The following is a 14,219-nucleotide window of genomic DNA, read 5'->3' as shown; positions in this document are numbered from 1 at the left end:
ACCACAGTCCCATTGTCTGACTCTATTCTTTCTGGGGTGCCATGTCGCCATAGGACTTGCTTTTCAAGGCCCAGGATGGTGTTCCGGGCGGTGGCATGAGGCACAGGATATGCTTCCAGCCATCCGGTGGTTGCTTCCACCATTGTAAGTACGTGGCGCTTGCCATTGCGAGATTGAGGGAGTGTGATGTAATCAATCTGCCAGGCCTCTCCGTATTTATATTTCAGCCATCGTCCTCCATACCAAAGAGGCTTTGACCGTTTGGCTTGCTTGATTGCAGCACATGTTTCACAGTCATGAATAACCTGTGCTAGAGCGTCCATGGTCAGGTCCACCCCTCGATCACGAGCCCATCTGTATGTTGCATCTCTACCTTGATGGCCTGAGGTGTCATGGGCCCAGCGGGCTATAAATAATTCACCTTTATGCTGCCAATCCAGGTCCACCTGAGCTACTTCAATCTTAGCAGCCTGATCCACCTGCTGGTTGTTTTGATGTTCTTCAGTAGCCCGATTCTTGGGCACATGAGCATCTACGTGGCGTACTTTCACAGCCAGGTTCTCTACCCGAGCAGCAGTATCTTGCCACAATGCAGCAGCCCAGATGGGTTTGCCCCTGTGCTGCCAGTTGTTTTGCTTCCATTGCTGTAACCATCCCCACAGGGCATTTGCTACCATCCATGAATCGGTGTAGAGATAGAGAACTGGCCATTTTTCTCGTTCAGCAATGTCTAAAGCCAGCTGAATGGCTTTCACTTCTGCAAACTGACTCAATTCACCTTCTCCCTCAGCAGCTTCTGCAACTCGTCGCGTAGGACTCCATACAGCAGCCTTCCATCTCCGATGCTTCCCCACAATACGACAGGACCCATCAGTGAACAGGGCATATTTCTTCTCATTCTCTGGTAACTGGTTGTACAGTGGGGCTTCTTCAGCACGACACACCTCCTCCTCTGATGATATCCCAAAGTATTTGCCTTCTGGCCAGTCCATGATCACTTCCAATATTCCTGGGCGACTGGGCTTTCCTATTCAAGCCCGCTGAGTAATCAGTGCAACCCACTTGCTCCATGTAGCATCAGTTGCATGATGCGTAGAGGGGACCCTTCCCTTGAACATCCAGCCTAGTACTGGCAATCGGGGTGCTAGGAGGAGCTGCGCTTCAGTACCGACCACCTCCGAAGCAGATCGAACTCCTTCATATGCTGCCAATATCTCCTTTTCAGTTGGAGTATAGCGGGCCTCAGATCCTCTGTATCCCCGACTCCAAAACCCCAGGGGCCGACCTCGAGTTTCCCCAGGTTCTTTCTGCCAGAGGCTCCAGGTGGGGCCGTTCTCCCCGGCTGCAGTGTAGAGCACGTTCTTTACATCTGGTCCTGTTCGAACTGGCCCAAGGGCTACTGCATGGACTATTTCCTGCTTGATTTGTTCAAAGGCTTGTCGTTGCTCAGGGCCCCATTCAAACTCATTCTTCTTAGGGGTTACTTGGTAGAGCGGGTTTACAATCAGACTGTAATTTGGGATGTGCATTCTCCAAAACCCCACAACACCTAGGAAAGTCTGTGTTTCTTTTTTGTTAGTTGGTGGAGACATAGCTGTTATTTTGTTGATCACATCCATTGGGATTTGACGACGTCCATCTTGCCATTTTATTCCTAGAAACTGGATCTCTCGTGCAGGTCCTTTGACTTTATTTTGTTTTATGGCAAAACCGGCTTTCAGAAGGATTTGGACTATTTTCTTCCCTTTCTCGAAAACTTCCTCTGCTGTGTCACCCCACACAATAATGTCATCGATGTACTGCAGGTGTTCAGGAGCTTCCCCCTGCTCTAGCGCAGACTGGATCAGCCCATGGCAAATGGTAGGGCTGTGTTTCCACCCCTGGGGCAGCCGATTCCAAGTATATTGGACTCCCCTCCAAGTGAAGGCAAATTGTGGCCTGCACTCTGCTGCTAGAGGGATGGAGAAAAATGCATTAGCGATATCAATTGTGGCGTACCACTTGGCTGCCTTCGACTCAAGTTCGTACTGAAGTTCCAGCATGTCCGGCACTGCAGCACTCAGTGGTGGCGTGACTTCGTTCAGGCCGCGATAGTCCACTGTTAGTCTCCACTCGCCATCAGACTTTCGCACTGGCCATATGGGACGATTGAAAGGTGAATGGGTCTTGCTGATCACTCCTTGGCTCTCCAATTGACGAATTAGCTTATGGATGGGAATCAGGGAGTCTCGGTTAGTGCGATATTGCCGCCGGTGCACAGTTGTGGTAGCGATTGGCACTTGCTGTTCTTCGACCCTCAGCAACCCCACAACAGAGGGGTCCTCTGAGAGACCAGGCAAGGTAGATAATTGTTTAATGCCCTCTGTCTCTAAGGCAGCTATACCAAAAGCCCACCGGAACCCTTTTGGGTCCTTGCAATATCCTCTTCTAAGATAGTCTATGCCAAGGATACATGGAGCATCCGGGCCAGTCACAATGCGGTGCTTTTCCCACTCATTCCCAGTCAGACTTGCTTCAGCCTCCAATACAGTTAACTGCTGAGATCCCCCTGTCACTCCACAAATATAGATGGGCTCTGGTCCTTTATAGCTTGATGGCATTATAGTACATTGTGCACCGGTGTCTACTAAAGCCTTATACTTCTGTGCGTGTGACGTGCCAGGCCATCGAATCCACACAGTCCAATAAACTCGATTGTCCCTTTCCTCCCCCTGGCTGGAGGCAGGGCCCCCCTAATCCTGGTCAGAATCTTCTTCGTTTCTGTGTTTGAAGGACTGTCTGCTGGAAGTTGGAGCAGCAAACTTTTCAGAGAATCCTTTTTTCCTGATTGTTTTCTTTTGCAACTCACGTACCCGTGCCTCTAGGGTTGCGGTAGATTTTCCATCCCATTTTCTCATGTCCTCTCCATGGTCTCGTAAGTAAAACCACAGGGTGGCATGGGGTGAGTAACCACCATATCGTCTTCCTTGTGTAGATGAACGCCTACCCCTGATAGCTGAGACACTGCTCTGTACAGGTACAGAGGAGAATAATCTCTCTTCAAGTTGGTGAAACTTTTCAGAAAGTTTCTCCCAGGTGTTCTCTTTCGGTCATTGGACACCGATTGGTTCAGGTGGGGAGGAAGATAGATTCTCTTCAAGTTGGTGAACCTTTTCAGAAAGTTTCTCCACAGCTGAGACGCAGGCCTGTAAGGAAGAGGAGAGACTTTCTTCGTACTGCCGCAGTTGTTTAGCCACTTCATCCACTGTGGGTTCCTCATCCTCTTTCCAGGCCATTATTGCCAATGAGCTGCCATATGATGATGGTGCACTCCGTACAAACTTCCGCCACATGGGTCGTGTACACCTGACTTCATCTGGGTCTTTGGATGTTTGTCTGAGGTCTGGATCCTCATAAATCACTTCCCGTACGGCTAATTCCCTCAGGTACTGGATTCCCTTCTCCATAGTGGTCCACTTGCCTGGTAGACATAAAAGTTCTTCCTTGAAGGGATACCTTTCCCTCACAGCTGAGAGGAGACGCCTCCAGAGGCTGGTGGATTGTGCTCCATCTGCAATTGCTTTGTCAATGCCGGCGTCTCGAGAAAGGGATCCCAGCCGCTTGGCTTCCCTGCCATCTAATTCCACACAATTGGCTCCAGAGTCCCAGCACCGGAGCAGCCAGGTGACAAGCTGCTCACCTATACAACGACCAAAATCTTTTCGCACATCTCGTAACTCACGCTCGTTTAGGCTTCGGGTAGTTACTGTTGACTTTTCGGCATCCTCATCTTCCTCCTCCTGAATCCTTGATGACCCAGCGTCGTCGTCGTCTCCGTCATCTCTATACCTAGATTTGGCAGAAGACTCTCTGCGTTCTAAACGACCTGAATCTCTATACCATTTTTTCACCTTCTCTACAGGGGCAGCTTGCACTGCTACCGCTCGTTTCTCTGACCCTGTTACAGGGTCTGCCACAGGGGTTGGAATACCCTCTGCAGGGTCAACTTGCACTGCTACCGCTCATTTCTCTGACACAGCCACAGGAGCTGGAGCGGCTGCAGGAACTGGAGTTGGAGCGGCTGCAGAGTCCACCGTAGGGGTCACAGTGGCCGTTGGATCTGTCACAGGGCTTGGAGTGGCCGCAGGGTCTGTCACTAAGTTGATAGCAGTATCAATGGCAGCTCGATAGGCATGAGCCAGGCCCCAGCACGTTACAATGATTTGTGTTACTTTGGAACTGCCAGAATCATGGCACCTTTTTTTCAAGCATTCTGCCAGTTTTTGAGGATTTTGCAGTTGTTCAGGGGTGAATTTCCAAAACACTGGAGGTGCCAACTGCTCTAGATGCCTGCCCACATCCTCCCATCCTCCCTGCCACCCACAACTATACTGCCTCCGGGCAGATCTCCGGATGAGCTTCCTAAGAAGTTGTTTAACTTTAAGCAGAATCTGAAGTGCATTCAGGAGGCAGAACAACAAGACTATGGTGGTCTGAGTATCCCAAGGATATTCAATATCTTGGAGAGCTATTGTGACAAGCTCGGGGGATAAGAGGGTGGTGAAGGAGGAAGGCAGAGTGATCCAGGAGGATACAGGGGTGGTGAAGGAGAAAGGGAGAGTAATCAAGTAAGAAAAAATATCCTCCTCTTTCCCCTCCACAGATTGACTCCCTAATGGAAAAAAACAATAGGTATGTGCAGTTCTGGGCACCACAGTATAAAAAGGACATGAAACTGTTGGAGAGTGTCCAGAGGAGGGCTACGAAGATGGTGAAAGGCCTGGAGGGGAAGACGTACGAGGAACGGCTGAGGGCACTGGGCCTGTTCAGCCTGGAGAAGAGGAGGCTGAGGGGAGACCTCATCGCAGTCTACAACTTCCTCGTAAGGGGGTGTCGAGAGGCAGGAGACCTTTTCTCCATTAACAGCAGTGACAGGACCCGCGGGAACGCGGGTAAGCTGAGGCAGGGGAAATTTAGGCTTGACATCAGGAGGGGGTTCTTCACAGAGAGGGTGGTTGCACACTGGAACAGGCTCCCCAGGGAAGTGGTCACTGCACCGAGCCTGTCAGAATATAAGAAGAGATTGGACTGGGCACTTAGTCACATGGTCGGAACTTTTGGGTAGACCTATGCAGTGTCAAGAGTTGGACTTGATGATCCTTAAGGGTCCCTTCCAACTCAGGATATTCTATGATTCTACGATTCTATGACGTCACAGTGGTGACAAGATGGCTGCCTCACAGAGGTGATAAAACGGCAACAGTGCACAAAACTAAAGTATCAGGGACACAAGGGACAAAATGCTGCAGTCACAAAAGGGACAAAATGGAGGGGACGCAAAGGGATGAAGTGGTGGGGATGCAAGGGGACAAGATGGCAGCGTCACACTGGTGACAAGATGGCCGCCTCACAGAGGAGACAAGATGGCGGCATCCCCACACCACCACACATCCCCCAGTACCTCGCTGAAGGTCTCGGTCAGCCGCTGGATGATCTCGGTGTTCTGCTGCTCCCGCAGCATGGCCAGCGTCACCGTGCCTGCCGGGAGGGGACACGGCGGGTGACGGGGACGTCCCCCGGGGGGGTGACAGGGGGACGGGGAGCGGGGCGGCCGCACCTCGGCAGCCGCAGGAGCGGACGATGAAGTTGACGAGCTCCAGGAAGGCCGGCTCCCGGTCCCGCTTGTAGCCCTGCAACCACTCGTCCACCGCCACCTGCGGGCACAGTGACACGTGGTGACACGTGGTGACACGTGGTAACATGTGGTGACACATGGTGGCACCTGGTGGCACACGGTGGCACACGGGGGGGGGGGGGGGCTGGGGGGGGGAGAGCCCCCCTCACGTGACCCCGGGGGGGGCTTGGGACCACCCCCAGTGTGATCCCAGGGAGGAATTGAAGGGCCTTGAGGGGCCTTGGGACCCCCCCAAATGGCCCCGGGGGGGGCTCTGGGGACCTAAGACCCCCCCCAAATGGTCCCGGGAGGGGGTCAGGGGTCCTGGGACCCCCCCAAATTGTTCAGGGGGGGATTTGGGGCCTTGGGATCCCCCCAAAATGGCCCCGGAGGGGCTTTAGGCCCCCTCCATGTGACCCCGGGGGGGCTTTGGGGCCTTAAGGCCCCCCCCAAATGGCCCCGGGGGGAGCTCTGGGGACCTGGGACTACCCCCAAATGGTCCTGGGAGGGGGTCGGGGGTCCTGGGACCCCCCCAAATTGTTCGGGGGGGGATTTGGTGCCTTGGGATCCCCCCAAAATGGCCCTGGCATGGCTTTAGGCCCCCTCCACTTGACCCCGGGGGGGCTTTGGGGCCTTAAGGCCCCCCCCAAATGGCCCCGGGGGGGGGTTGCGGGGCCTTGGGACCCCCCCAAATTGTTCAGAGGGGGCTTTGGGGCCTTGGGACCCCCCCAAAAGGCCCCGGGGGGGGGATTGGGTGTCTTGCCCCCCCCCCCCCCCCGTTTCTCAAGGGCGTTTTGGGGCCTTGGCACCCTCCCCATATGACCCTCGGGGATTTTATAGGGCTTTGGGACCCCCCCCACGCGTCTTTGAGGTGGGTTGGGGTGTTGGGACCCCCCCAGTGTGACCCCAGCCAGTGGTTGAGAGCCTTGGGACCCCTCCCCGAAATGGCCCCGGGGAGGGGGGGGATTGCGGCCTTGGGACCCCCCCCAAGTGACCTTGAGGGGCTCTGGCCCCCCCCCCAGTGTGACTCTGGGGGGCTTTGGGCCCCCCCCCGTGTAACCCTACGGGGTCCTTGGGGTCTTGGGACCCCCCAACCCCAAGTGACCCTGGGGGGGTTTGCCCCCCCCAATATTACTCTGGGGGATCTCGGGACCCCCCACATGTAACCTCAGGGGGTGTTTGGGGGCTCAGGACCCCTCCAAACGACTCATGGGGGGTGTTTGCCCCCCCACGTCCCCATTCTGCAGGACCTGAGGGGGGCCTTCCCCAAAAGGGGGGGCCCCCAACGCCCCCCCAACCTCTGTCCCCCCCCCCAGCGCTGCTGTCACCAGGTCATCAAGGGGCCCAGCTCGTCCCCAGGACCCGCCCCCCAGCTCCCCCCCCAGGACGTGAGTTTTTTTTTGTTTTTTTTTTTGTTTTTTTTTTTTGGGGGGGGAGGTGACAACAGCCCCCCATTGCTGTCCCCACTGTCCCCGCAGAGCCACCAGCAGCAGTGACAATGACAACGACTCCGGCAGCGACTTGGAGGCCTCCCTGCAGCAGAACCGGGGGGCTCGGGGGGGGGCCCAGCACCCGCCTCTGCCCTGTACGTGTCCCCTTTGTCCCCCCCCCCGTCCCCAAAGCCGTGCCCTCCCTTGTCACCCCCGTGTCACCTCCGCAGGTCCCCAAACGTCCCCGGAGGGAGCCCAGCGAGGACAGGAGCAGCCCGGAGGAGAACGTCCTCTACCAGGCCGTCATGGAGGGCAGGGTGGCCATCGAGGTGACACGGGGACAGGGGGGGACACGGGGGGGACATGGGGACATGTTGGGGGGCACAGGGACACACAGGGATAAAGGGACACGCGAGCAAAACCAGCTCCCAAAGGGACACGGGGACGTGTCCACCTTGGGAAGGGGACATGGGCGGGGGGGGGGGGGGGCATTTGCTCAAATGTGGCGCCACCACATGTCACTACGTGCCACCACGAGCCACCACATGTCACCACATGTCACCACGAGCCACCACATGCCACCACGAGCCACAACATACCTCCACGTGCCACCACACGTCACCACGCGCCACCACACGCCATGTCCCACCACATGACACCATGTTCCACCACATGTCACCACGTTCCACCACAGGCCACCACATGTCACCACGTGTCACCACGTGTCACTGTGCCCACAGGTGGCGGTGGACGAGTGGCTGCAGGGCTACAAGCGGGACCGGGAGCCGGCCTTCCTGGAGCTCGTCAACTTCATCGTCCGCTCCTGCGGCTGCCGAGGTGCGGCCGCCCCGCTCCCCGTCCCCCTGTCACCCCCCCGGGGGACGTCCCCGTCACCCGCCGTGTCCCCTCCCGGCAGGCACGGTGACGCTGGCCATGCTGCGGGAGCAGCAGAACACCGAGATCATCCAGCGGCTGACCGAGACCTTCAGCGAGGTACTGGGGGATGTGTGGTGGTGTGGGGATGCCGCCATCTTGTCTCCTCTGTGAGGCGGCCATCTTGTCTCCTCTGTGAGGCGGCCATCTTGTCACCAGTGTGACGCTGCCATCTTGTCCCCTTGCGTCCCCGCCACTTCATCCCTTTGCGTCCCCTCCATTTTGTCCCTTTTGTGACTGCAGCATTTTGTCCCTTGTGTCCCTGATACTTTAGTTTTGTGCACTGTTGCCGTTTTATCACCTCTGTGATGCAGCCATCTTGTCACCACTGTGACGTCATAGAATCATAGAATCATAGAATCATAGAATCATAGAATATCCTGAGTTGGAAGGGACCCTTAAGGATCATCAAGTCCAACTCTTGACACCGCATAGGTCTACCCAAAAGTTCCGACCATGTGACTAAGTGCCCAGTCCAATCTCTTCTTATATTCTGACAGGCTCGGTGCAGTGACCACTTCCCTGGGGAGCCTGTTCCAGTGTGCAACCACCCTCTCTGTGAAGAACCCCCTCCTGATGTCAAGCCTAAATTTCCCCTGCCTCAGCTTACCCGCGTTCCCGCGGGTCCTGTCACTGCTGTTAATGGAGAAAAGGTCTCCTGCCTCTCGACACCCCCTTACGAGGAAGTTGTAGACTGCGATGAGGTCTCCCCTCAGCCTCCTCTTCTCCAGGCTGAACAGGCCCAGTGCCCTCAGCCGTTCCTCGTACGTCTTCCCCTCCAGGCCTTTCACCATCTTCGTAGCCCTCCTCTGGACACTCTCCAACAGTTTCATGTCCTTTTTATACTGTGGTGCCCAGAACTGCACACAGTACTCGAGGTGAGGCCGCACCAGCGCAGAGTAGAGCGGGACAATCACCTCCCTCGACCTACTAGCAATGCTTGATGCACCCCAGGACACAGTTGGCCCTCCTGGCTGCCAGGGCACACTGCTGCCTCATATTCAACTTGCTGTCTACCACGACCCCCAGATCCCTCTCTGCGGGGCTGCTCTCCAGCGTCTCATCGCCCAGTCTGTACGTGCAGCCGGGGTTTCCCCGTCCCAGGTGCAGGACCCGGCAGTTGCTCTTCTTGAACTTCATGCGGTTGGTGATCGCCCAGCTCTCCAACCTATCCAGATCCCTCTGCGAGGCCTTTCCACCCTCAACAGAGTCCACAACTCCTCCAAGTTTGGTGTCATCGGCAAACTTGCTCAAAATACCTTCTATTCCTACATCCAGATCGTTTATAAAAATATTGAAAAGTACCGGCCCTAAAATGGAGCCTTGAGGGACCCCACTGGTGACCGCCCGCCAGCCTGACGCAGCGCCATTCACCATAACCCTTTGGGCCCTGCCCGTTAGCCAATTGCTCACCCATCGTATGATGTTTTTATTTAGCTGTATGGTGGACATTTTGTCCAGTAGGATCCTATGGGAAACCGTGTCAAAAGCCTTGCTGAAGTCCAAAAAAATCGCATCAGCTGGTTTCCCTTGGTCCACCATACGGGTGATCTTATCATAAAAGGCAATCAGGTTAGTTAGGCAGGACCTACCTTTCACAAACCCATGCTGGCTGGCACCAATGACTGCTCTGTCCCCCAGGTGCACCTCAATAAGTTCGAGAACCATCTTCTCCATGATTTTACCAGGCACTGACGTGAGACTGACAGGCCTGTAATTGCTAGGGTCTTCTTTCTGACCCTTCTTGAAAATCGGCACAACATTTGCCAGCTTCCAGTCTACCGGGACCTCTCCAGATTCCCAGGATCGTTGAAAAATAATTGAGAGAGGTTCCGCGATGACGTCCGCCAGCTCTTTCAGCACCCAGGGATGAATCCCATCCGGACCCATGGACTTGTAGGGATCCAGGTGGAGTAGCAAATCCCGCACACGTTCAGGGTCGGTTGGGAGTTTGTCATTGTCACTTAGGGGGGTTAGTGTCCCCAAGGGGGGTTATTGTTACCTGGGGGGGGGTGGTCAGTGTCACCTTGGGGTGCTCATTGTCACTCTGGGGGGGGGGAGTTATTGTCACTTGGGGGGCTCATTGTCCCCAAGGGGGTGTCTCAGTGTCCCCTTTGGGGGGTCGCTGTCACCTGGGGGGGGTCAGTGCCACATGATGGGGTATCAGTGACCCCGGGGGGATGTCATTGTCCCCCGGGGGGGTGTCATTGTCCCAGGCGGGGTCATTGTCGGCATTGTCACCTGTGTCCCCCCCAGGCGCCCCCCAAGGGGAGGCGCCGGTGACGGAGCAGCGCTCGCGGCTCAGCCTCTGCCTGGCCCCCATCCTGCCCCGGCTGCTGGCCAAGGTGAGGGGACCCCGGGGGGGCCTCGGGGACATTTTTTTGGGGGGGGGACACCCGGGTGACCCCCCCGTCACCCCTTGTGACCCCCCCAAAAAGTTTTTGGCGGACGAGGAGAAGGTGACGCCGCTGCTGGAGGTGCTGAGCTGCTTCGAGCTCAGCGTCTACTGCACCGCGCGGCTGGAGAGGGTGAGCGCAGGCCCTATAGGGTCAGCCGGCCCTATAGGGTCACCTGACCCCAATCCTATAGGGTCAGCTGGTCCTTTAGGGTCCCCTGGTCCTTTTAGGGCCACCTGGCCCCAATCCTATAGGGTCAGCTGGTCCCAACCCTATAGGGTCACTCAGTGCTATAGGATCACCTGGTCCCTACAGGGTCACCTGGTCCTATAGGGTCACCCTGTCCTTATAGGGTCACCTGGTCCTTAGAGGGTCACCGGGCCCCAATCCTTGGGGGGGGATTTTGGGGAGATTTGGGGTCCCCGGGGGGGGGATTTGGGGTTCCTGGGGGGGATTTGGGGGGGATTTGGGGTTCCTGGAGGGGGATTTGGGGTCCTTGTATGGGGATATGGGGTTCCTGGGGAGGGGGTTGGGTCCTGGGGGGGATTTGGGGTGCAGGGGGGGATTTGGGGTTCTTGGAGGAAAATTTGGGGGCCCTGGGGGGGTGGATTTGGGGTCCCCCTAATTTTTGCCCCCCCCCCAGGCTGACCCACCTGCAGCAGAGCTGCCAGCAGCTGGGGATGACCCCCCCAGAGCGGTCCCCGTGGCCCCCCCTGGCCACCTACCACCGCTCCCTGCAACCCCCTGAGTCCCCCCAAGGTGACGGGGGGCGCAGCACCCCCCCAGAACCCCCCCATTGTGCCCCCTCACAATTTCCCCCTCCCTTGTCCCCGTGTCCCCCCCCTTGTCCCTGCACTCCCCCCCCAAGGGAGGGAGGTGACAAATTGGGGGGGTCCTTGGGGACAAACCCTGTGTGTGTGGGGGTCTCACATCGTCCCCCCCCACTTTTGTGCCACCCCCCCCCCCCAGAGACCTGGCAGGGCCCCAGCCCCCCCCTCAGCCCGGCACTCACCTCCACGGTGCTGCGGGCCCCCCCAGCCCCCCCTGCGACCTCCGCATTCCCGGCCCCAGCAGGTGAGTTTGGGGGGGGGGGGCACCCTCAAAATGGGCTGGGGGGGGCAATGGGGGGAACTGGGAGGTACTGGGAGGGCACTGGGATGGGATAGGGGGGGCACTGGGCATACTGGGGGGCACTGGGGGGGGTTATTGGGCATACTGGGAGGGACTGGGGGGGGGCACTGGGCATACTGGGAGGCACTGGGCATACTGGGGGGGCTCCCAGATTCGTCCCCACATTAAGTGTGGTGGAGGAGGAAAAGGAGGAGGAGGAGGAAGAGGAGGAGGAGGGGGGGGGGGGGCAGCAGCGAGGAGCCCCCCCCGCAGCTGGACCAGGTGAGCCCCCCCCCCACGGCCCCCCCAGCACCAAGGGGGGGGTCCTGGGTGCTTCCCCCCCCCCCAGGTCCGGGACCTCTTTGACTCCACCATCCTGGGAATCGAGGTGAGGGGGGGGGGCGAAATGTTGCCTCCCCCCCCCAAATTTCCCCCCAACGCCCCCCCCTTTTTTTTTTGTTTACCCCCCCTACTTCCCCCCTCCCCAAATTTGGCCCCCCCCACCCCAAAATTGCCTCCATTTCCACCCTCCCCCCCCAAATACCCCCTCTAATTTTACCCCTATCCCCCCCCAATTTTGCTCCCCCCCAAAATTTGCCCCCCCCCAAATGCACCCCCCCTATTTCCACCTCCCCCCAAATCCTGCCCCCATTTTCACCCTCCCCCGTTTCCTAGCTCCCCCCCCCAAATTTGAGGACCCCCCCTCAAAAAAAAAAATATGGACACCCCCACAAAATTTGAGGACCCCCCAAAAAATCTGCCCCGCCCCCAAACTTCCCCCCCTCCCCCCAAATCCTGCCCCCATTTTCACCCTCCCCCCTCTTACAGCCCCCCCCAAATTTGGGGACCCCCCCAAAAAACTTTGGGACTGTCCCCAAAGTATGGGGACCCCCCTAAAAATTGGGGGCCCCCCCCCCAAATTGCCCCCCCCATTTTTGGGGGGGTTTCTCTCCCCCAGGACTGAATGCGGAGCCACAGCCGGAAGGCGTCGTTTCTGGTTTTGCCTGTTTTTTGCCGTTCTGAGCCCAAAATGTTGGGGGTCCCGCCCCCCATCCCCACCCCCACACCCCGTTTGGTTCAATAAAGAGCGGGATTGGCAACGCGGCCTCAAAAAAGTTTAGTTTTTGGGAGGGGGGGGGAGGACAGGGGGGGTCTGGTCACAGTGGGTCCCCCGCCGATGTCCCCACCCCATCCCCGTGTCCCCCCCTCTTTGTCCTTGTCCCCCCCATCCTTGTGCCCCCCCCCAATGTCCCTGTCCTCGATGTCCCCATTGGGGTTGTCCCCATCCCACTGTCCCCACCCCAATGTCCTCGTCCTGATGTCCCCTCCCCGATGTCCCCATCCCACTGTCCCCATCCCGATGTGATCCCAGTGTCCTTGTCCCAATGTCCCCATCCCAACGTCACCCTGCTGTCCCCATCCCGATGTCCTTGTCCCCGTGTTCCCGTCCCACTGTCCCTGTCCCAATGTCCCCACCCCGATGTCCTTGTTCTGATGCCCCCGTGTCCCCATCCCGCTGTCCCCACCCTGATGTCCTTGTCCCCGTGTCCTCATCCCAGTGTCCCCATTACCAATGTCCTTGTCCCCCTGTCCCCGTGTCCCCGTCCTGATGTCCTTGTCCTGATGGGGATCATGGGGATGGGGTCACCCTAACTGGGGACATCTTGGGGACATTGTGGGGATGGGGTCACCCCAATGGGGGACATTTGGGGACACTTTGGGGACATTTGGGGGACATTTGGGGCCACCCCCCTGCTGTCACCTCCCCAGCTGCTCCCACTCCACGCTGGGGACACTTTGGGGACATTTTGGGGATGGGGTCACCCCAATGGGGGACATTTTGGGGACACAGGGATGGTGTAACCCCACACAGGGACATTTGGGGCCATTTGGGGCCATTTGGGGCCACCCCCCCGCATCACCTCCCCAGCTGCTCCCACTCCAGGCTGGGGGCACTTTGGGGACATTTTGAGGATGGGGTCACCCCACTTGGGGACATTTGGAGACACTTTGGGGATGGGGTCACCCCAATTAGGGACATTTTGGGGACACAGGGACAGGACCACCCTAACTGGGAACATTCTGGGGATGGGGTCACCCCACTTGGGGACATTTGGAGACACTTTGGGGATGGGGTCACCCCAATTAGGGACATTTTGGGGACACAGGGACAGGACCACCCTAACTGGGAACATTCTGGGGATGGGGTCACCCCACTTGGGGACACTTTGGGGACATTTGGGGCCACCCCCCCGCGTCACCTCCCCAGCTGCTCCCACTCCATGCTGGGGACACTTTGGGGACATTTTGGGGACAGGGTCACCCCAATTAGGGACACTTCGGGGACATTTTGGGGATGGGGTCACCCTATTTGGGGACATCTTGGGGACATGGGGAAAGGGTGACCCCAACTGGGGACATTTTTGGGAGACTCTGGGGATGGGGTCACCCCAATTGGGGACATTATGGGGACACAGGGACGGGGTTACCCCAACTGGGAACATTCTGGGGACGGGGTCACCCTAATTGGGGACATTTTGGGGACATTTGGGGACATGGGGAAAGAGTGACCCCAACTGGGGACATTTTTGGGACATTCTGGGGATGGGGTCACCCCAATTAGGGACATTTTGGGGACATGGGGAGGGGGTCACCCCAACTGGGGACATTCTGGGGATGGGGCTCACCCCAATTAGG

General features: G+C 57.7%; 2 protein-coding genes across 2 annotated transcripts in view; both read left to right on the top strand.

The window, feature by feature from the left end:
* LOC119714868 (cohesin subunit SA-3-like) overlaps positions 1-11,104 on the top strand; it is a 30,753-nt gene extending 19,649 nt beyond the window's left edge. Inside the window, exon 25 of the mRNA XM_072032277.1 lies at positions 11,056-11,104. The gene's annotated coding sequence lies outside the window, so the exon portion shown is untranslated. The remainder of the gene's footprint in view (positions 1-11,055) is intronic.
* On the top strand, positions 7,346-9,609 carry LOC140001124 (cohesin subunit SA-3-like). The gene is made up of 3 exons (XM_072032306.1): positions 7,346-7,412; positions 7,824-7,920; positions 8,000-9,609. Exons 1-3 carry the CDS (start codon positions 7,389-7,391, stop codon positions 8,128-8,130), a joined length of 252 nt encoding a protein of 83 aa, XP_071888407.1. The 5' UTR covers positions 7,346-7,388; the 3' UTR covers positions 8,131-9,609.
* Positions 11,105-14,219: the final 3,115 nt, after the last annotated feature.

The sequence above is a fragment of the Anas platyrhynchos genome, chromosome 37, assembly GCF_047663525.1.
Source record: "Anas platyrhynchos isolate ZD024472 breed Pekin duck chromosome 37, IASCAAS_PekinDuck_T2T, whole genome shotgun sequence".
In the NCBI taxonomy this organism is placed as follows: Eukaryota; Metazoa; Chordata; class Aves; order Anseriformes; family Anatidae; genus Anas; species Anas platyrhynchos.
The sequence above is the reverse complement of the archived record's forward strand: the minus strand, read 5'-3'. Positions and strand labels throughout refer to the sequence as shown.

Coding starts and splice junctions, on each gene's coding strand:
- LOC140001124 (XM_072032306.1), top strand. CDS start 7,389: ATGGAGGGCAGGGTGGCCATCGAG. Junction 7,413..7,823: donor AGGGCAGGGTGGCCATCGAG/GTGACACGGGGA, acceptor CTGTGCCCACAG/GTGGCGGTGGACGAGTGGCT. Junction 7,921..7,999: donor CCGCTCCTGCGGCTGCCGAG/GTGCGGCCGCCC, acceptor CCCTCCCGGCAG/GCACGGTGACGCTGGCCATG.